Below are 23,480 nucleotides of genomic sequence, written 5' to 3'. Positions count from 1 at the left end.
TGGAGGCCAGATAGCACTCATCAGTTCTGTGAAGTTAAGGTTAAGTGATATCCCCAGTGATCAACTACTTGCTCTGTGAATGGAGAAGCAGCTCTGGACTTAGTGGTGAGTACTGCCTATTCTGCCTTTTAAAGGAGGAAGGAAAAGAAGAAAATGTACCAGAGCTGCTTTGAAAGAGAAACTACGTATAATAAGTTTAAAAGGAAATAAAAAAGAACAGCTAAAAGGGTAAAACCCAGGTAGTATGGAGATTGCCTTAAGAAGGGTATTAAAGCTCAGAAAATGTATGCTAGTAGTCAGCAAAAATGTTGGCGTAGTTGATAACCTTTTTTGAAGAATCTTTCTAAAGAGTGGTAGCTCTCTAAATGAGGAGAAGATGGGAGATTCTTGTACATCAAATGTAAAACGTAGATCAAATGTAAAACCATAATGGAGTAGTCAAATATTTTGAAGATCAGTTTGATAAAAGCAAAAAAAACTAGTAAAAATATAGAAACAGAATTGTAATAGGGTAGGATCAGTGGGGCTGAAATGATGGAAGTATGAAACAAAGATAAAACCCTAATTGAAAAGCTGAGTGAGTTATTTGCCTTTAGAAAGAAGCTTAGAGTCTTTCCAGTAGAGCCTTTATGGATGGATGACTCTGAGCAACTGTCTTTAGTCAAAGCATTGTTAGAGGAGGTTTTAGAGTAAATTGATGAAATGAATAGTAATTCCTTGCCTGGGACTGAACTGTATTTGGTTTCTTTTTCTAAACCAAAAATATTAAGCTGCTGAGCTGTTGAACACAGCATATAGTCTTACTGAAATCTGCCTTGCTTCCAGAAGAATGGTGGGTGGCAAATGTTATTGTTGTCCCCTAAGGAGCTTCAGATTTGGTCTGATTTTTCTGCTCAATAGAAACTTGTTCTAGAGTATTATCACATAGATAAATGAAAAAATGTAGGAGTAAATTGTAATTAAGGAGCAAATTTAAAAGTAAATTGTGCCTTGCATCAGTTAAATCGCTGAGATTTCAAATCTGGCACATACACTACTGAATTTTGGGGAGAAAATGCTAATGGACACTCAAGTTAACTGATTCGTCATGTGATGGAGTAGCCCTTAAAATTTAAGATAAGTAGGAATAAAAGATTAGATTTTAGGGGGAGGTGGGGTGGTGTTACTAGTGGGAAGTTCGGTAAAGGACTTTGGTCTGGCACATTGAGAATGATCAAGAAAAGGAGGTTTTATAGCAGAAATCTAAGACAGCCTTGTCTAACTACCTTTTTTCCATTGAAATGCAGAGTTATCGTGGGGAAAGAAGTATTGAAAAACATTTTTAGGCTATTTAGTGCCCTTGCATTTGATGCAGTTTTAAAGATAATTCAAATATAAAACTCTAATATAACAAAAAACTTGAATGACTCATCTAGCGAGTTACATGCAATGACTTTTCAGGTTCTTCATTTGTCCCTTCCCTACCTACCCAATGTTCTCCCTTTCCTCAGCAATCCAGTCCTATCATACTGAGCTTTTGCAGCAGGCTCAGATGGTCACAAGAATCAAATGGTTTAGCAAAATAATTAGGGGGAGAAGAAGGTGTAACTCTGGTAGATGCTCTAATGCTAGTGTCCTCTTACTGTAATTTTGTTTTGTTTAAAATAGTATAGTTCACGCTTGTAGATGTCAAAGGAAAATTGTGTCCGTGTTTATTTGAGTGAGTTGGTTAATCAAGCAGTGGACAGCACGACAAGCCTTCCTTACTCTCAAGTCAACATAAAATAATTAAATGAACGCTGCTACGGAAACTGGTTGAGAACAGTGAAGTTAAGGTAGTGTTCTAAGCACTGAAACTACATCCTGTATAGATTCATGGTGTGAAGTCTGCTCACTTCATTTACCTGTGTTTGAGCTTTAGCATTGGAAATACCAATTTCCTCCGATGGATGATGGGGAGTACTGGTGTTCTCTCCATACTGCTGGTTTTAACTGATATTTTTGAGCTTAGGGAAGTTATTTGCCCTAACTCAAAAGGAACGTGATAGTAGCAGTGAAGGTCAGTAGCAAGGATAAGACATAGAAAGTATTTTAAAAGGCTAATTTTAGTTAGCGTGGGTGATCTTTCTAGGCTGCCAGCGGTCATCCAGTCCTGATTTTCTCTGAATTGCATTCTGATGGTACATGTCTTTTCCACTGATTGTAAAATGAACCTGTGGAGATTGCCTTCACTAGGCTAAAATTGTTCTTTCTCAATCTTTTCATCTCTTTTAGCTAGGAGGTATAGCAGCATTGTAGGGAATGTGTCCTGAGTACCCAGTATCTTAAAGGAGCTGAGATATTTATGGGCTGGTTTTCCTTTACAATGTTCAGGTTATAGATCCTGGGTAGACTCAGTGCCACTGTACTTCTTTGTTTCGTTTTGCCACAACCCTGATCTGTCTTGTTTGCATTGAGCTCAGTCATCTTTTGTCACTCATGGTTGATTTTGGCCAGACAACTGGCCTGGGTTACGTGTTTACGCTGTGACTGTGGTCATGTGTGAATGTGAGACTGTCTAACCTGGAGAGTCGTTCCAGTGAAACTCCATGGGAAAGTCAGTGTGTTCTGCCTTTGGGATACTTATTGTGGTTTATGAAAAAGCTTTCTGTAAGGTGTATAATCTTTAAAACCAACCAATCAAACAAAATAAAACCCAAAAAACAACTTGTGTGTCTTGCTAGGAAAGATTGAGTTATAAATTACGCGCACTGTTTTCCTTATCTTTTTGATGAACAGCTGCACTTTTCACCTAGAAACAACTGGCTCCAAAACAAAACACTTCTTTCTTTACATACAAATCTTTTTTTTATTTTTTATTTACAGACTATGAGAAGACACAGAAATGAAGTTACAATTGAATTGCGGAAGGTGAGTCTGCTTTTGTTTATCAAGTGTGTTACTTTGCTAATAATGCTGTGGTGTCTTAGCTAAATATTTTACTGTAAGCTTTGCTTTATGGCCCCAAACTTATACAAAAGAGTTGTAAATTTGTAGACTATTAACTGTGGATTCTAATGTTTTACTCTCCAACTCCTTAAGCTCGGTACAGCAGAACAGTACTGCTTTACTCTAGTGTATCGCTTGGAAATAACCCATATTCAGTTTCTGTACCAGTTCTCATATTATTACAGTGAAGCTGTCAGCTGTTTGAATGTTTAAAGTCTCCAAGTGGGAAAAGGGAGAGTTTTAGCATTTAGAAGGTGCAGATGTTCTTGTATTTTGTTTTCTGGAAATTACTGCTTCTGTGCTGTAGAGGGAGTTAATTTAGGGTCAGATTATGGTTATATTGGGTAAATGCCAATATGGCTGGGAAGATCATGACCATCAGAGGTGATCTAGTTCAGTGCTCTGCCTAAATAGAGGATTTGTTACACCTGCGTTATTCATAATGCTTCCAACAGCCTTTCTAGGCACCTTAAAGGCTTGCTGCTGGAGGACATTTTCACAAGCTAAACTGCTCTTGGGCAATATGTGTAAAGGGAAGGGGTAAACTTTTATCTGCCTTTGGGTATCTTCAATATGTTTGAGGACTGATACTGGCCCCTTCAATTTTATCCTGTTGAGACAAATTCAGTTCTTCACCCTTTCCTTGAACATTCTGTTTCCTAGATTTGACTTGTTGCTGCTCCTCAGATCCAAATTGCCTGTATCTTTCTGGAAGTGTGGAAGTCTGGAAGGATGTAGACCACAGCTGAGGTTTAAATGGGACAGTGAAAAACAATTCTTAGCATAGTATTCCTGTTTACATTGAGTATGTTCTTGACTCGCACTCAGTCTGTGATCCATTATATCCTTTGGACACTTCCTACAGTACCACAAAGCAAGGATAGTTGTTTACATTCTCTATTTGCATAGTTAAATACATGCAGAAGTTTTAAACATAATTGCTTCTTGTCTTTTGAATTCCATTTGCTTTTTCCAGACTTTCTTAATTTGAATTCCCGGTATGAATTCACTTGAGTTCCCTAGTATGCTTCAAGGCCTCCCCAGCTCGGTATCACTCATGTTTTCTAATATTTTCGTTAATGGCTTGATGGAAGTGTGTGCTTTGAATATTCTAGATATAGACCAAGCTCCTTTGGGTCTCCCATTTGATGCGTATCTCCAGTTTGTCAGTTGAATCATTGACAGTCTGAGTGGTGCTTGCTTAGGAGTGCACACCTACCCAATTCAATCTAATTTTTTTTTTTCATTATTTGCAAACCAAGAGGGAAGACAAAAGCCTTGCTGAAATCAAAGTGAAGGGTTTGTAAATAGAAGTTATGTTGACAGAAATTAGCTTGACTTGTTTTCGAGAAATTTTGTCTGCACTTATCAATGGATTGTGTAGGAACTACCAAAAATCTTGTGCTAGTATTTTCCTGGGTTCCTTCTGCTCTGAAAAAAGAGACTTTTTTCTTTTTTTCAGGTCTTATAGAAAAACTTCTGTATCTCATTACAATATCAAAAAAAAATATTTGTAAGATTCATCCTGAGACTATAAGAATTAGTTGAAGAAACCTAATTAGACCCAGGTGACTAGAAAAAAAAAATAATCTTAGTGCTTACATGAGCACGATGTGTCACCTAAAAATTGTTTAATGCTTTCATATTTTCCTAATCAAGAAACTAGCTGAACATGTCTGAACGTGTTGTGTAGCTTAAGCTGGCTATGGCCTCATCAGTACTGGCAGGTGACCGAAGTGTGGAGAAAGCTACTTTTACATACAGTGGCAGGTACCAAGTGAAAAATGAAATCAGCCAGTTTTTGCTTAAAATGAGATTTGGTAAATAATTTTGATATCTGAGTTATCAGCAGTTGAGGTTTATGCTGACATGTTAGAGGCCCTCTCTGTTCAGAACTAGTGTGTTGACTCAGTGTAAAACTCGCTGTATAACTGTGAAATCTGCACTGGGAAGAGTCATTCATAGCACTTGGGCAGCCTATGCCTGCTAGCAAAGCAATGCTGTAAAAGATGACTTAGCTAATGCAGCATATCCTCATGCATCTGGTTAAATTGTGAGACTGCATGCGAGCATTCCACTGCAGTCTTTGAAGATACCTTTGCAGTGCGAAGTGAGAATTTTAATTTTAATTCTCAATTATTTTTTTGCAACAGATCACAATTTCAAGGCCATTTTATTACAGAAGCATGGTGGGGAGCAAGTTATATGCTTAAGACAAAGCAATGGATTGTCTGTGTGGAAGGAATCTTGTATGTGCCAGTAATACATGAGTGAAAATGAGGAAGAGGAAGCCTCTGAGCTGCTGCTGACTTTTCACTGAAAACTGCACATGCACAGATCAGTTACACACTTAGAGAAGCCTAAGCGCTGGATGTAGGTCAGGCTGTAAATCAAGAGTGAGCAGCAGCTGCAGAACTCTTAAAACGCAGGAAGTTGTGTTCTTCTGGGATGTTTGCTGAACATCTTCCACTGCAGAGACCAGAAGAAATCTGCTTTAACAAGAGATTCACCGTGTGTCCGAGTTGTTGGTTTGCAGCAACTGAACTGGTGCTGGTGGTCAACTGGTTTGCTGTGGGAACTCTGTGGCAGATGTGAGGCCGTTGCTTCTGGTACAGAATTTGTTCAGCCTGGTGAAAAGAAGGCTCTGGGGAGACCTTACTGTGGCCTTTCAATACTTAAAGTGGGCTTATAAGAAAGATGGGGACAGACTTTTTAGTAGGGCCTGTTGCAATAGGACAAGGGGTAATGGTTTTAAACTAAAAGAAGGTAGATTCAGACTAGATATAAGGAAGAAATTTTTTACAGTGAGGGTGGTGAAACACCGGCACAGGTTGCCCAGAGAGGTGGTAGATGCCCCATCCCTGGAAACATTCAAGGTCAGGTTGGATGGGGCTCTGAGCAACCTGATCCAATTGAAGATGTCCCTGCTCATTGCAGGGGGGATGGACTAGATGACCTTTAAAGGTGCCTTCCAACTCAAACTATTCTATGATTCTATGATATTTTATTAGGCTCTAGCAGTGGAAAGGATAAGCTGTAATATAGAATCATAGAATTCTTTGGGATGGAAGGGACCTTTAAATCATTGCTTCAGTCTTCATCTTTATGGCTAACACTGCTACCCTAGCATGAGTATGCTAAATTCAGGAAATGTTTGTGTTGGCCTGACCTTAGTAATCCACCAGTGCCTCTTCAAAACAAAGGGGTATCTTCCTTTTATGCCAGCTATCCAGCTGCTGATCATATACCTGGCTTTTGAAGAAAACAGGCAAATTGAGCATATTCTTGATCTGTACAGTAGAAGCACTGCTTGCCTTTTGAATCAATTTCATATAAATAATAAATGAATGGATCTGATGAAGTTGCTTACATCTGTTTTGTAAGATGGAATAAATAAAAAAATCACAGCTTTGAACAGTAGTAAACAATTTATGCATGCATTAGTGTGAGGTGTTTATTCTTTTGAGATTACAGATATCAAGGTGCATTTGCAACACATTTTGTGTTTCAGGAAGGTATTATCTCTATTCACTGTCTTCACAACACACCACAGCTCTTATTCAGCAAGAAACTTTACTTTTTTTTTAATCTTTTTTTTTTCTTTTCCCAGTCACTTATTGTTTGATTAGGAATTGAACTAACAAAGTTAGTTCAAAATCTCTGACATAAAAGGATAGCAGCCGTCTGGCAGAATCCTGGCCAAGGCATGGGTTGGCACTATGAGCTAGTCAGATGACACTCCTGATGGTCAGGTGCTCTTTTACAATTCCATATTGGTCTTGCTGAACATGTGTTTTACACGTTTTGGGAATGGACCTACTACACTTCTGGAAGATGGTCTTGGTCTCTGGCTATATTGCTAGTGCAGCAATGGGCTTAAGAGCTTAAAAAGTAGGCATCTGTCTTTCCAGACAGACAAGATAACGATGTCAGTTTTGGTGACAGAGGCTGTCTCAGGATTTAGAATTTAAACTTCTCAGTGTAGTGTCTTGGCGAAGTCTGATTTAGAATGTTTATCGCTTGATTTCAGCATCACAGAAACCCAAAGGCTGCTCTGTTAGCAACAGGGACCCTGGAATTAATTGGCTAACCTAGCTGATTACTCTCACTCTAAAAGGGAGTGGTGTGGGTGAGCAGTGGTTAGGATTCAGTTTAAGGTTCCATACCTACATGAAGCCTGTAACTCCATTGCTGTGAGAGATCCTTCGGTTCTAGGTACTTGGCCTTCCATGAGGAGGAAGCTTAGGCTACTTGTGTGCTTTAGGAAAGGTAGTCCTTAGCCAGCTCAGTGCTATGGTCATTGAGTTAGATGCCACCCTTCAAAGGAAGCCTTAACACTCTTAGCCTCAGCAGAAACAGAGGATCCTGTCCTCTTTTAAGGCCTGCTAACTGGAATCCTAAGAAGTTCCAGGATCTCTCACAAGGTTTATTTTTTATTTTCTTAGCAAACTCAGCTGCCTCCGAGAGCTCGTAGACATCAGCTCATGAAAGCTCTAGTTGCCAATTAAGTTTGATGCAAGACAAAGCAATTATTTGCTAAACAAGTGATGGATTAAGGAGCCATGGGCATGTGTCTTTTTTACCTGTTTCTCTGGCATACTCTACTTGTTGTCCCTCCTCTGATCTTTCTTAAATAAGATTGCTTATGTCCACAGTAGCTCCTACATAAAGTAGTGAGCCTTGAGGAAAGGAGTCTGTCTGCACCTTGCTGGGAGAGCTAGGGTAGGAAAAATCTTTTTCTGATTCTCGGGAAGTCTGAGAATGCAAAAGAAAAAAAAGCACATTTTCTGCTTCAGGATAGTAAAACTTGCTTCAGTTATAAATCTTTTCCAGTTCAATGTGAATGTACATTTTTTTTTTTTTTTAAGGCGTAAGTCCACCAAGTTTAAAAAAAAAAAAAAAAAAACAAAACCAAACACTACAGTCACAGGGAGACTGAAGCACTACTAGTATATTCTTCTAGAGGCTTCTCTATCCAGTGTTAGTAGCACAAATTCTTGGGAAAGATCTTGCATCTACCCTGCCTTGATTGATTCCTCAAAGAAAAGACCCTAGGAGGAAAATTATATTCTCAATGTATTCTTCTGGAGACTTAGTTGAAAAGGACTATGAAGAAATTCCTTAGAGGCTTGCTTGAATTCATTTTAGTAAGAGCATGCTTTTTGCCGAACTTAACAGGCCTCAATCTTTGCGATCTGTGCGTGGGGCTATTGGGCCACACACTGGTGTACGTGTATGTGGCTCCTTATTTTCAGTCAACCTGCTCATCTCCTGAGAAAGATGTGCACTAGCCAAACAGCAACATTGCAACTACTCTTTGTTGTCACAAAGGTGAGTTAGCAGAACTCAAAATGTATAAAAGTTGTCTTTGTCTGCTGACCGCAGATCTGTAGCTATGCTCTTTATCTGAAGAACAGTCTTGGAATCTGTTTCACCACCTTTGGATGCAAGGGACCTAGTTCACTAAGCATGTAGAATATGATTTTGATATCTGTGGATTGTAGGATAATCAGATTGACCTGTTCAGCCTTTTCACAGGTTTCTTTTAAATGTCTCTAGACGTTAATGAGTTCTAAGACAGTGAGTAGAGCCAACTAATGGTCCTTTCCCAGCCATTAAAGAAATTGGATCTTTTCCCAGGTTCGTATCCAAGAGCTGTTACTAGAAATTCACTCAGGCTAGATAGCCCACCTAAGAAAACTTTCATTAAGAGGGTATTCAGTAGAGGTTTTCAGAGCATCCCTTGGACTGGAGTGGTCGGCATTTTCTTTTTCTTCATGATGGACTGTGGCAGGTGCTCACTCCCCAAAACCAAAATTGGAAATGACATGTAAGTGAAACCTAGAAGTTCAGCTCAGTCTGTCACAACAGTGGTAGCTTAAAAGGGACGTCCAGACACCCTGAGTCTACCTCCATCACTGGCCTGATCCTTTAGTCTTTCCTAGGATGGAAGAGCAGAGGAAAGAGCTGCTTGTTGTCATCTGTGATGATAGCTGATGCTGGCTAGCACTACAGTTCCTAATGCTGAGATGTTCTTGAAGTTCTGCTCTTTGTCCACAGAGGATTCAAACATCTTAACTTTTGTGCCAAAAAAGCTTCTTCCTACTAGCCACTGAGTTCCTAAACCTTTCCCTGACCTGAAGCAGCATTTTATAATGGCGTTTGTTACCTGAGGGCAAAGATTTTCTTGTTTATTTCTTTTCCATTTTGATCTTGAGGCTTTCCAACAGAGTTGCGACTCTTCATAGAGTTTTCCCATATGTCAAATGCTGAAAAGCATGTATAAAGTTATGTTTAACACCTTTCACAGCTCCGTTAGAGTATCCTATTGGCCATGTCCTGTAGTACTGAGTGGAATGCAGTGTATAGCTTGATGGACATCCTCTTTGCCCACAAGGATTCTTCTTCTGTTAATCATGTTGTCTTTGAAACTTGTTTGCATTGATAGGCACTTTTTTAAAGCCTGTGGCCATCTCCCAAGAAGGTAAACAAGTACTGGGATCTGCAGGATCTTCATATTTACTGTTCATGCAGCCTGACCTTCCCACTGTCAGTGAAGCTAACAAGATGGGTATCTGTCATCAAAAACTCTTAACAGATCATCACACTGGACAAGAAAGTGGCGTATATGTCCACAAACCTTTTGTTCATACGGAAACCTCTGTGTACTGTTGTGGTGTGATCTCTACCAGAATGCTGACAAGCTCATAACCAGCTGGTCAGCTGCTGTTTATAAACTTTCAGACTTTATTGTGCATAGCACATGTGGCTCAGGCAGTGTTTGAGGATCTTCCCTTTTGAAGGAGAGCTGCTTAGGTTTGTTGGTGGCAAGGTCTTACCCTTGGTCGGGGGTTCCAGTCTGATGCCTCTCCCTTTGAAAAGTCTCTCACCAGTCTTCGAGCAGAGCAGCTGTATCCAGGTCTGCTCGTTTGTCTTCAGCTTCACCACAGGAGCCTACAGAAGAAGCTGGTGCTATGATTTAGGTAAAAACTTCTGAGTATGTCACAGTATAACAAAATGCAAGCATTTTAAGGCCATGCCAAGGTGCAAATCATGTTCTTTTACCTTATGCAGGGGAGTGATTGGCATATCAAATTACGGTATACAGTGGTTTAGCTGTCCAGGAATTGGACACCTTTACAAATGGACAGAGCTGTTTCAAATAGCCTTAGAGCTACTTTTTAGGACTGGAAGGTTCCATGAACACTTTGACTTTGTAAGAAATGCTAATACGAATAGCTTTTCTTCAGTAAGAAGTTTTTAGTGCTTCTCAAGAAGTACTAGGCTCTCTGCTTCAGGCTGCTGTGGAAGCTCCTCTTTACATGTTCTTGGCTTGTTTTTCAGCCCAGCCATCTGCAAACAGTGAGTAGCTGCAGGAACATTCTTGCTTGCTCTTACTTTCCCTGGCTAAGGTAATTTTTTCTGGTGCCCATTGCACCATATGACTGACAGCCTGAAGATGTTGCCTGCATTCACAAAAATTCCAGTGTCAACCTGTGGTCAGTTACGTCCTATGAAGTTCAGTTCTCTCCCTTAAAGAGGGTAGAATATCTTGGCATTAGAATATACTTGCTTATTCATACTTATTTTGGTTAGCATTAACATTAGGGAGTATTCTCTTAGGCATAGTCATGCTGCCAAAGGAATTGGATAGTTGTGTATGCAGGTATAAAAGGCTCTCTAAGGAGCTATTAACTTGCTTGCTGGAATGGGTGAGAACTAGGCTCTTGGTTAGCTCAGTTATGGTATATCTTATGGCCATCTTTAACATGCAGCTACAAATGGAAGGCTTTTCAGTGTTACTCAGTCTTACCATGCTAAGATTTCTAATTAGTCTGATGAGGTTTTCCTCTTGTTTTCCTCTTGAGACCCTGTCCCATAGTGGAGTTTAAACCTAGATTATGTATGTTTGATGGGCCAGAGTTTGGAATGTTGTTCCTTTGTTACCATCTTCACCATTGGTGGCCTCCCAGTGGGATGTCTGCATTCCTGATACCTGCAGAACAGTTAGTTGAGCTCCGTTTTCTTTCACCTCTCAGCCTACTGCCGCCATTAGGAGAACAGTCCTTCAGTGTGTGTTCATGTAGGGATTCACTGGATCCTTCTCCAGGTAAATGGAGTTTTTGTGAGTAGTACTATGTACTGTTTGGAGATACTCACTGCATCAATGTATGCATGGGCAATTGCTTGAAGGAGAGAGACAAGTTACTTACCTGTTACTGTTCTCCTGTAACCATGTGTTCATTCACAACCTGTGCTTCTTTCCTCTTTGTCCAAGTCCCTGAGAGATTTCTAAGGAATTGGAAGAACTTTAAAAGAAACATGTTCACCACCCATTTTCTCGCCACATGCAGAGAGAATTTGTGCATGCCCCTCTAAATACTATTCAAGCAAATAATTTCCGCTAATGATACTTGTATAGAAGTGCACACACTGTGAATAAACATGAAGTGCGTATCGAATAATGGCTGCAGGCAGGTAGTTTTTCTGAAGTTCTTCAGGTGAAGTGGCATGGAATAATGCAGTGCTTTGTCCACTGGCATGCTCTAGACTTACTGCCTAGTGTTTCTGGAAGGTGATTTTCCAGCTGTTTGGCTACTGAAAGCCATTTCAGCTCTTTTGTGCCGCTCTGTGAGGACGCTGTTGAGTCACCCACAGTGGGAGTATTGCTTTGTTCCAGCTGTATTCTCTGTGTTCCAGCTGCTGCCATCCTGGTATTTCAGGATGTTTGGGAGAGGATCTCGATAAATCTTCATTCTTGCTTTCTGGAGTAACTGGATGCCATAGCCCTTATGTTACACACTAGTAGAGGCACAACACTGACAAACACTGATCACTCAGAATGATGTAACTGTATACGTTGAAGAGACACATGCATCTATAGAGGGATACACATTCATATTCAATATCACAGTTGTTGCAGTGTGACTTTGCTTTTTGCATCCAAAAACTTGTAGATCTTTCAAGCTAGAAAATGGATGATGTGGTTTCAACTGTTTCTGGTTAATGTCTTTTCGGGAGGAAAAATACTGAGGGTGGAAGTAATGTGTGTGATAGATGCAGCCCACATATATGTGAATATCAAATATTCTTATCCATTTTAATAATGTGATCTTCATTCTGAACAGGTGCCATCTATTTAATGTCAACACAATTGAGAAGGCTTTGGCCTTATTTAAGTTTCCACTTACAATAGCAGTGAAGTAATATGATTTTAAATGGCTCTTGCATACCCTCTGCATTTTGGAAGGATTTCAGTCGAAGCTGTCCGAGGTGCATCCATTCTGTGCCAGCATAGATGCTTTTGTGGGGAGCAACATGGAATGGTGGTGTACCGGTTTCTCTCCCCAAATATGGGAACAGTTCCTTAAGGTCAGAGGATTCATTGGTGGGGGAATCTGCTGCTACAGTGATGTGAAACACCTAAATGGGAGAATCTACTGTTTGAGCTCTTAAAAAGCTTTATCTTTTTTTACTGACAAAAGAAACGTGAAAATGACAAGTGAGATAATATGACATTTCCTAACTAGAATTTTCTATTCAGTAAGTTCAATAAAAATAATTTGTTTGCTAAGTTCTTGACTATTCTAGATATTTCATCATCTTTTGAATCAAAGAATCTGCAAGAGGCCTGCATCTAAAAGGCATTTTACAGAAATTTAAAAGTAAAGATCACCTGTCTTTATTGCAAGATCTTGCAAAACACATAGTTGAGTGCTGCTGATACCAAATCATTTGTTTGAAAAACAAGTACATATCACCAACTGAATCTGTGAATTACAATTCTTACAACAAGCATATTTTCTGCAAACCCCATAAAGCTCTTTCCCTGAATTTTATGAGCATGAGATGTAGAAAATCCAGCCAAATATTTCAGTAAGAACAGAATTGGAAAACCCTTCCTTGTACCGCAGTAGTTTACTGCTAATGACAAAGAAACTTGGCCCTTCCCAGTAGATGATTTAATGTGAAACGTGTAACTTGCTCCAGCAGACAGTGATGACAGTTCTGTGCTGAGACCCCAATTCCTTCAGGCTGCACCATTTCAGTAGACAGGGAATGTCTGCTGGGCCAGCGTGGGCCACCCTCATAACTAAATACATCTCCCCGTACATTCACGCACATGTTGACTTGCTCACCGCTATGAGCTGTGATAATACCTCTGCGTGGGAAGAGAAGGACAGCCGGACTGAAGACATCAGGACGTTCCTCCAGCTTCAGTCCCTTTTCCCAGGATTGGCTTGTTTTACCATAGCAGCACAGCTGATCCTGTAGGAGCTGTTCATCCACGGGGAGATGTCTGTAGTAGCTGTGCACTGAAGAAAGGTGACTTGTGTGTGGAGAGGGCCTCTGGAAATCGGGTCCAGTCCCTGCAGTTGCCAAAGTATAAGCTATGGTTTAGACAAACAGTAGGAAAAGGAATTGTACTCGAGGAAAGCCAGATTGACTGGGGTTGAATGATGTTTGCTCTTTGCTTAAAATGGTAGTGCCAAGAACTTGGTGTGGAAAAATGAGAGAAATACATTGTAGGTCTTTATGGTGAATGCATCCTTCAGCGTGTACCTACCTGATGCAATTTATCTGCGTAATGCTGTTTTCTCAGCATTTAACTTCCTGCTCGTTTCCATCTTCCTTCTCTCCAAAAACACTTGACAACAAAATACTTTCAGTGCTTGTCTATATGGACGTGCTCCGAGTATGCTGCCATTACTGTACAGCTCTGGTGAGGCTGCCGTAGCTAATCTAGGTGATCTTGTGTGCTCTTTGGGGATTTAGTTTCTGTACTTAGACCTGACAAAAAATTAAACTATGCTAAGTTTGTGGAATGTTGTCTTCTGCATTAAAGGGCTATTTAATTCTGGTGCTTGTTTATTGTTTTAGCATTCTTTTATCTGAAAAAAAAATCTTAATGTATTGCTTGCGAGCCTTTCAAACTGAGGCTGGAGAAGTTGTTTTAAATTCTTTTTTAAATGTCTACAAAGTAAGCAAGTCACAAAAATTTTGGACCTGAGGTTGCTGTTTTTTCTAACATACAATAAAATAAAATATTGGGGACTCCTTCAAAACATGATTCTATGATTCTGCATAGAGGCTTTTTTATATATTACAAGAAAAGTACGACATAATACAATCTCTATAGTCAGTACTGTTTGGTTATCAGATAATTCTTTGGAGACTGAAAAGCCTGCCTTTCCTTGCTAGTATAATAGATTTGTTTTAGGTGTTACAGCTGTTTGTTACACCTTTTCAATGTTTTGCTTCATTAGAGATTGAAATCTTAATGTGCTTATTAAAAAAAAAAAAGAACCAACGCAAAAAGGTGTTCAGATATACATGCTGCATCATCATCTTCTGTTGCCCTTTCTATCTTTGATTGTACCCCTAGAAATACCAAACAAAAGATAAAGTCTAAAATATAGAAAAGACTGCTTCATACTTTTTGAATAATACTTTTAAGACATTTTAAATTTGTAAAAAAGTGCATTTGTATACAGTTACAATTGATGATTTGATTCCTTTCTTTTTAAATTAGGGTGTTAGGTGTTCAAATATTCTAATTAAGCGAGGAAGAAATGTTAATGGGTACTTTACCAGTGAAAAGGTAATTTTTTTCTGTAGTAATTCCTTAAAGGAGCTAAGGCTGGAGGGTGCTTTGTTTTAAGTCGGAAATTAGGCTAAAAGTGTGAGTGGGAAATATTACGAGTGTCAGTGTACATGGAGCATGCTACTTTACACACAAGATGAAAATACGTGTAACCAGGGAACTTTGATGTAGGTTGAGCTGAAAACTAATCTTACACTGGAAAATAACTTCTGTTTTGTGTGGCTAAACATTAATGTCATGCAGATCTATGTGTGTTGTAAATGTCTGTTAGAAAATTGATCCCCAAACTCTTAAGTTTTAATACATTCAAATGTCATGGATTGACATAATTCTGTCTGTGATTAGCAAGCTGCTAGATTTTTACAGCCAAAATACTGCAAATTCTATCTGCAGTTACAGATGCCTTTTAAAAAAACCCCAATATTATATAAACTTTTATTTTGAAAGGGGCCATTACATCATCACCCTGTACAAATAAGCACTAAGTGTCTGTATTTTTCATCATTCCTTTACAGAACAAAAGAGATGAACATCTTTTGAAAAAAAGAAATGTTCCCCAAGAAGAAAGTTTAGAAGATTCTGATGTTGATGCTGACTTCAAAGCAGTAAGTTCCTTGATTCTGGAATTACTTTTAAAACTTTGGTGATGTCTCAAAACAATGTATTCTGGTTTTATTTTAACAGTGGAAGTCTTGCAGTTATTTGAAAGCAAAATTACAAACTGATACGCTGTTAAAATTAGTTTGATTGTATTAAATGTTTAAAAAGAAAATAATTTAGCAACAAAATTAATAAAACTTCTTTTTTCTTTTCAAGCAAAACGTAACACTAGAAGCTATACTGCAGGTATGTTACATTTAACTTTTTTTTATTATTATTAGCAGTGCATGTTCTGTGCATTTTTAGTTTTTACTGTTATTTTTTTTTTCAGAATGCCACAAGTGACAACCCAGTGATCCAACTGAGTGCTGTCCAAGCTGCAAGGTAAAAAAAAAGAAAAGGCACAGAAATATATTTCCTACACATTTTTCATGACGAAAGTTACTTATTTTACTTTTACATTTAATTTCACAGAAAACTCCTATCCAGTGACAGAAATCCACCTATTGATGACTTAATAAAATCAGGAATTTTACCAATTCTGGTAAAATGCCTAGAAAGGGATGATAAGTAAGTATACTTTAAAAAATGTTCACCTTTACTGAAAATCTGCATCTAAAAAAACCATCTCATTATTTCAAATGAAACTGAGGATTCATAGCACCATATAGTCTGACAAAGTGGTTCACATACTATGATGATAAACTATAAATTCTCCAGGAGTATTTATTCTGCCACTGAAATGTTATTTTATTTTTTTAGAGCTGGCATGAGCATATCCAGCTAATGGAGAAAACCTAACTAAATTTCTTATTGGTTTTGAATATTGCAGATTTTTTTGTTATCTTTTTTTAAGAAACCTGTCTCAGACTTACTGTGTGTGTTTGTGTGAAGGCAGAGAACATGCCTGGTTGTGGACAGGACTCTTCTCTTTGCCAGAATACACTTGTCATCTTTTTCGTTAGGGTTATTAGCTTAAGTTTCTAGCTGCTTTCATTCTCAGTGCAAGATGGGTTTTCTTCTGGCTCTGTGCTGCTCCCTCATGTGATGGTGCAACACAGTGAGCATGCTCACTGTTACGATTCTTTGTTGGAAAACAAGAGCTTCAGTAAAGGAGGTAGAGAACATTGAGCATGTAGTTGCAAGAATTTAATGACATGTAAGAAAAATACCATATTCCACAATCCGTGAGCCCCTTATTCAGGTAGATGGAGATTTACACATTTGAGGTAAATGTTTTAGTCTATCTTTGGTCTTAGGCAGCCATAAATGTATTTACAGTATTTCCATTTTTAAGGTTATTTCTGTAGCCATGAGGGCTGGAAACTTGAAAAATGCACATTGGCATTTTGGGTATAATTTGGTAGTTGCAAAAACATGGAGTATGTGTAGCTTTGTTTCTAGCTAGTTTAACAAAACAGTTCCTCAGAAGGCAGCTGGCAATCATGTTCAGATTGGGATAGCATTTTAAAATGGGTCGTGAATGTCCGTATGGTCTAGAAGTAGATGGTTCAGTGCTGTGAAAATTCTTTTAATTTGAATTTCCTGTCTAGTTTTTGTATGATTTACCTTTGTAAATATTTAATAAGCCTTTTGAAATTGAGCTCAACATTTTCTTAAGCAGTCCTTTTAATTGTGATTGCTATATAATATTTAGTGGAGGTAAATTCTGCAAAGACTTTGTATAAGAGATTGTTAAAGCTGTTGTTCATGTTATAACCGAAAGCTTTTCACAAAAAGAAGAAAAGAAGGACGGACCTAGAACTAGAATTTTAATGCATTTGATCCTAGAATATGAAGGTTTATAGATAGCTGCTGACAGGTACTATTTGTTTTTACAAATCCTCATTTACACATCTTGGGCCCTCCTATCTAATTCATTTCCAATCCCATCCCCCATAAAACCTTAAAATGCTTTGGAAACTAATGCATGAAAAAAGCTTAAAGGAAGCAGGTGCTATGGCTATATATAAAACATAATTGATAAAGACCCAAAAAAGCATGGAAATGAAAAATAGTCACCTAACAGTAAATATTCTCTGCTCCTCCCAAAGCCAGACACCTTACTGTTACGCTAACCCTCATAAGCTGTAAACTCTTTTATAGCTTCTAGAACTCTTAACCTTTAGCATTTGCTTGAACAGTTTTCATGCAAACTGTTTTACTAAACTGCTGTTGGCATAGACAACAGTTGACAGACATCTTGGAAGAGATGTTCCCCCAGCTTTCATAATACTTGTAACTAATTTTGTCTGCATTTAGTAAGTCAATTTTAATACAGGTATGACGCTGTCTTTTGATACTGATGCTAGATCTTTCCCCTGCCCGTGATGGAGCAGAAAAATGTCTTTATCCCAGTACACCAGCTTACGCTTGATCTGGGATGTAATGTTAGAAGGGCCAAGTTTTTATTAGTTATTGTCAGGCATGGTTAATTTATTGAGAACTACTAAAGGCAGCAAGACAGTTGCACTTTTTTCACTAAATATGAATGGTGTTTGGGTCAGTTGGATGTGAAGAGGTTTCTGTTATCCATCAGAAAGGCCTAATTAAATTTTATAATGAGGGGTGCTAGAAATCTTTCATACAGGAGTGTTGTGGTTTAACCCCAGCCAGCAACTATGCACCACGCAGCCGCTCGCTCACTCCCCCCCGCCCCTGGTGGGATGGGGGAGAGAATCGGAAGAGTAAAAGTGAGAAAACTCATGGGTTGAGATAAAGACAGTTTCATAGGTAAAGCAAAAGCCACGCGCACAAGCAAAGCAAAGCAAGGAATTCATTCACTACTTCCCATCGGCAGGCAGGTGTTCAGCCATCCCCAGGAAAGCAGGGCTCCATCACATGTAACAGTTACTTGGGAAGACAAATGCCATCACTCCCAGTGTCCCCCCCTTCCTTCTTCTTCCCCCAGCTTATATACTGAGCATGATGTCCTATGGCATGGAATAGCCCTTTGGCCAGTCTAGGTCAGCTGTCCTAGCTATGCTCCCTCCCAGCTTCTTACGCACCTGACAGAGCATGAGAAGCTGAAAAGTCCTTGACCAGTGTAAACTCTGCTCAGCAAGAACCAAAACATCAGTGTGTTATCAACATTATTCTCATCCTAAATCCAAAACACAGCACTATACCAGCTACTAAGAGGAAAATTAACTCTATCCCAGCTGAAACCAGGACAAGGAGCTAATTAGTTGACTAGAGTAGCAATCAGCTTCACTGGTTGAGATGTGCTTCAACAGGTATTACTGCTTTTATTACTAATATGAAGTCAGAATGATAGGTGGTTTACAAAAGGTCATAGTGTGTAAAATCTTTCTTTTCTTATAGCTTTTCCTCTGAAATGTCCAGGCTTATGAGGGTTTTTTTTAAAACTTTTAGCCCAGTGGCGCTGCTTAAATGTAGAGTGTCTCAGAGTGGATACAGCTTGTAATACTGAAATGAACCATAAAATAATCTGCAGATCATGTTTCAACTTATTACCATAAAATTATTTCATTACAGTCCTTCATTACAATTTGAAGCTGCATGGGCATTGACTAACATAGCGTCAGGCACTTCTGCACAGACTCAAGCTGTTGTACAGTCTAGTAAGTATTACAGTTTGTTTTTTTGGGGGGTGGTGGATATTGTGGGGAAAAGGGAGAAGGGGATATTTGGATAACAAATGCAATTTGTTATCAAAACCATTAGAATAATAAATGCATGTCTGTCCTCCTCAAAAAAATTCTACATTTGCTCTTAAGCATTAATCTGTTTGTCACTACCAATTAATATTAAGGATCCCAGACCTGATTTTCCCATAAAGAAGATAGAGAATGACATGATATAACGAGTATGGCAAAAAATGTTAGTCCTTTCTAATTCTTGGGTTGATTTCTGAAGTCATGTACTGTTAATTCCCCTGTGGCTAAAACTTATGTTAGGAAGTAGTTCTTTCTGCCTCAAAGGTATGTTCATAAATCTTATTAAAGTTGTTAAATACATATGGTTATGTAAGGTTGCCCATTTAAATACAGACCTAAGAAAATTACCATGCTTTCCTTGACCGTATGATCAGTATCTCCTGTACACACTAAGTTTGTTGTGCTGCCTTCATTTCTTGCTTAACCAGCCAGTGATGCTTCCATTATGAAAAGTAATAGGAAATAAACTCTAAAGTCAATTGAAGATAAACTATTCAAATTAATTTTTCGGGATTATATATATAGCTTTTATGTATCAGCACACTTATCTTAAAACAATCACCTTTGTGCTAAATACAACATTTTGTTGCTAAACAGGAGGCTATAGATAAGCAACTATATAATAAATTGTCTTGGCTTATTCATATTCAGTGTTTTTGTATGGGCAAATGGTGACTTAGTTATTTGATTTCTTTTTTTTAAGTGTATGAACCTGCCTTTCAAATCAAAATGCTGTTTTATACGTTTTCGTAGCTAATAAAATATCTCACTAATTGTTAGATTCTGTATAGTTAAGATATTGGAGCAATAGAATAGGAATGCTTATCAAAATAAGCTTTGGATAAAAATCCAAAGCCTTTTAAAAAAAAAATCAATGTCTTGAATTTGTTTCAAAAAATCGTGATGTGATTTGGGCACCTGTGTTTTTAGATGGCTTTTCTGGTGTCTAAATATCTTTGAAAATCTATTCCCAAGTTTTTTCATCCTTTCCAACTTGTTCATTGGTTAGTAATTGTTTTCTTCCTTTTTCAAGTCCCACAATGTTATCATATTTCAATGAATGAATCTAATGAAAAGGCTGTTTATAGTATTAGCTTTGCAGAAAAAAAATCTGGAAAAAATCTTAAAGTAAAAATAAGAATTAGAATGAAAATATGTACAGCACAGACAAAAGCATTGCTGTTACCTGAAAAATTACTAGAGGTTCAGGCTGGGATATGTCTCTCCCAAAATCTGTTTAGCTAATGCCTGAAAAGAAGAAAATGTGATAAAAAGACTTTAAAGAAGCAAAAAGCATTTTCCAAGCTTTACTCTTGAAGAGAAAATGGAAGAAGTTTAGTCTAAAAGTCTTGCTGCTTTGGCTGGGAGATGACTAAGGGAAAACAACCTCCCAGCCCTACTCCCTTTAGATAAGGGATGGTTTGAGGAAACAAAGCAATAGACTCTTGCAGCTATAGAAGAGGCTGGTGCAGCCTAAATACAAAAGAAGGCCTCCTGCAATCAAGAGGGACAGATGGCAATTGGAAGGCCCAGCAAAAGAGGAGAAGTACTATATACACACAATAGATCTTGGCAGGAGCCAGTTTAGAGCAGAAGTAATTAATTTTTTGAGAGCAGTAGATCAGATAACGTGCAACTCATGCTTTCTCAGACTGTCCTCCTGCTGGAGCGCTGATATGAAATAATTTCATTTTGTGCTTTTGAAAGCATACCAGGATTGCAATCTAATATAAACTACATACTTGACCTTCCTGTCTGAAGTATGTTGAATACACGTATGGCTGAAGTGTAATCTCCGTAGTCACTGAGAAGGAAGGTAGAATATTCCACTTGAGCTGATGGAAGTGGGGTGATTGTTACAAGAACAGAGAGAGTGTTCTTAAGCAACGGTGTGTTGCTGTCCCTCCTAACTTGTCAGTTGTAGGCAATTGCTGAATAACTCATCTAGGGTGGAGATGGAATTTTAGGTTGTCTTTATTCTTCATCATTCTGTATTTTTCAGGAAAATACATCAGGGTTTTTTGGCTTATTATTACACGTTATATTATTAGCAGAATATTGATTCACAGTTGCTCACAACTCGTGTTGCAATTTTTTTAAATTTCTGAAGCTATTTCTACAAGAAAAAATATTCTTTCCTTTAACAGTATGTAAGTTGAATTATTTTGCTTTGCTCAGAAAGACTATAGGACAAATATGATCATATATAGATTTTAAAAATCGCTGCAAGAATTGCTGTCTTTCAAGTAGTATGGGTTGTCTGAAGGGAAGTAGTGCATGGGAATAGTGGAAGGATGGTTTCTTAGCTCTATTAAATTTATTTAATTCAGCAGAGACTGGTATCTAAAATCATACCACTTCCTTAATCTGGTATGTTGCCTGCGTTATATAAGAGCAAATTAAAACGTGTCTTAGGACTGGCAGATGGATGTAAATCTTCACTGCATATGGAAACTAACTATAGCCACCTCTTGGGAGGAAGCTGTTTTCTTAAAGTCAAGATTTGAAGCACGTTTGCACGAGTAGGCATGTCATTCTGCTAGGTATGTAATGTGATCTTGGATAACTGGAAAAACTGAATTGCCAGGACATTAAACCTAGCACCTACATACTTGAGGCTTTTGCATATCACTTTGAGAAATATGGGGAAATGTTTAAATGTGGGGAGTGTTGTTGTTTAATAGTTGCTTGTTCTCAAGTCTATTTTTTCCCCTCTCTAGATATGTATAGAAATGTTTAACTGAGGTTTTGTATGCTCTTCATAATAGAAACATGTATCTTAGTATAAGGCATGGTAGTGAAACTGGTTTGTATTAATCAGTGAAAGTATTGTGCGTATACCACATTCCAGTAAAAACAAATCCCATCTTTGCATTCTGTAGATGCAGTACCCCTCTTCTTGAGACTACTTCATTCACCACACCAGAATGTTTGTGAGCAAGCTGTCTGGGCTCTCGGAAATATTATAGGTAACTCTTGTTGTTATTATAATGATTTGAATTCAGGGAGCGTTTCATTTTAGAATTTGACTTTTTGAACATTGGCATTATCATATAAGACTATGTTTCCTCTAAATTCTGTGGCTTAATATAATTTTTCATGTGGCCAGAATGGCATATGGACATCCTATTTTTTTCTAAAGAATAGTATCGCTTGCTGCACAAAATATTAACAGGATAAATTTTGTGTTCCGTAAAATATACATACATATCTGTACATATGTATATTTAATTGAACACGAACTGTTAGTAGTAGACTATTGGTGAGGAAACATAGAATTTCAGTATCCCGACATGTCATTGCATACATTCCAGGATTTTCCATTTTTAATGTAATTTCTTTTACAACAATTTTCATTTCTGTAGGTGATGGTCCTCAGTGTAGAGATTATGTCATATCACTGGGAGTTGTCAAACCTCTTCTGTCCTTCATCAATCCCTCCATTCCCATCACCTTCCTTCGGAACGTCACATGGGTCATTGTAAATCTCTGCAGGAATAAGGACCCCCCACCGCCTATGGAGACAGTTCAGGAGGTAAATAAAGAATTACGAGACAGATAATTTTTTTATACTCTGGGCTAGAGGCCAAATGTTTTACATAGTCATACTCTGAATTTATGCATGTTTTTTGCCACTGTCTTGTGCCACTTAGCAGTTGTTGAATGAAGTAATTTGACGAATTTGATGGCTTCTTACTAAGGCTGTAATAAAGGTATTTGTAACATCTGAAACTGAGTAAGACTAAAGACTGATGAGCCGTATATTAACATGGACACAACAAAAAATTTAACACACTAGATAGTGTTAACATACTCAGCATTTCATGTTTTTATCAAAAAAAGGCTACAAACATGATTCTGTATATAGAAGTATTCAAATGTAATTATTTTCAGTAAGAGGAAATGTAAACGAACCAGTGAATGTAGTATAGTTTGTGTTTCGACTAGCTGTGAACATGCAGTCAATGTCAAGTCCCCACTTGAGAAGAGAAGCATCTGAAAATCCTTTTAAACTGGTGAACAGAGCAAATGCGGTGTTCGTAGGCACAGCTAGTAAAGTGACGCTATTTGACTAGAACTATAGTTGTATTGTACGTAAAGTTCTTTATTTTAAGGTAATTTCCAACTGTAGATACAGTTTTTGAAGCCACATGAAGTATAATATTCTTAGCAACTAAACTTTAATGAAATTTTGAAGTGAAGCAGAGAAGAGGGGAACTTTTACAAGTAATACTTTACCAAAACCCTTGTTCTAAGCAGTCTTTATCATGGCTCAGTTTTATATTTTCTCCATACATGAATACAAAAAAAAAATTTTACTTTAATCCAAGAGTTTTATATATTGATATTAGGCTAATGATTTTTATTATATTGTGTGGTAACAAAGCTTTCAAAATAGGAGGGGGATGTCTTATCTCTGTTGTTGGCTTGTTTTCCCTTAAAATATAGTCTGCTCTCTGTGTGGCTTTGAAATATAGTACTGTCTTGTATTTTTACAAATTTTAAATATATATGTATTTTTATACATACCTTGAGGGAATGACCGGCTGCTGGGAAGTATGAGTATGCAATATGCTAATGCAGTCTCAAGCTAAGCTTTGTGACTGCAGTACTTGGATTCATGACTG

At 38.0% G+C, this 23,480-nt stretch overlaps 1 protein-coding gene across 1 annotated transcript in view; it reads left to right on the top strand.

Annotated features, from left to right (window-relative positions):
* Positions 1–23,480, top strand: part of KPNA3 (karyopherin subunit alpha 3) — a 50,987-nt gene that overhangs the window by 16,587 nt on the left and 10,920 nt on the right. Inside the window, exons 2-9 of the mRNA XM_087756640.1 lie at positions 2,845–2,889; positions 15,088–15,177; positions 15,389–15,418; positions 15,504–15,556; positions 15,647–15,742; positions 18,671–18,756; positions 21,735–21,821; positions 22,218–22,387. Of these exons, the coding sequence (XP_087612766.1) occupies positions 2,845–2,889; positions 15,088–15,177; positions 15,389–15,418; positions 15,504–15,556; positions 15,647–15,742; positions 18,671–18,756; positions 21,735–21,821; positions 22,218–22,387 (657 nt within the window). The remainder of the gene's footprint in view (positions 1–2,844; positions 2,890–15,087; positions 15,178–15,388; positions 15,419–15,503; positions 15,557–15,646; positions 15,743–18,670; positions 18,757–21,734; positions 21,822–22,217; positions 22,388–23,480) is intronic.

The sequence above is a fragment of the Nipponia nippon genome, unplaced genomic scaffold (genome assembly GCF_047370975.1).
Source record: "Nipponia nippon isolate SJK-2023a ecotype South Korea unplaced genomic scaffold, ASM4737097v1 scaffold_2, whole genome shotgun sequence".
NCBI classification, from domain to species: domain Eukaryota; kingdom Metazoa; phylum Chordata; class Aves; order Pelecaniformes; family Threskiornithidae; genus Nipponia; species Nipponia nippon.
This window is presented reverse-complemented; position numbering and strand designations above follow the sequence as displayed.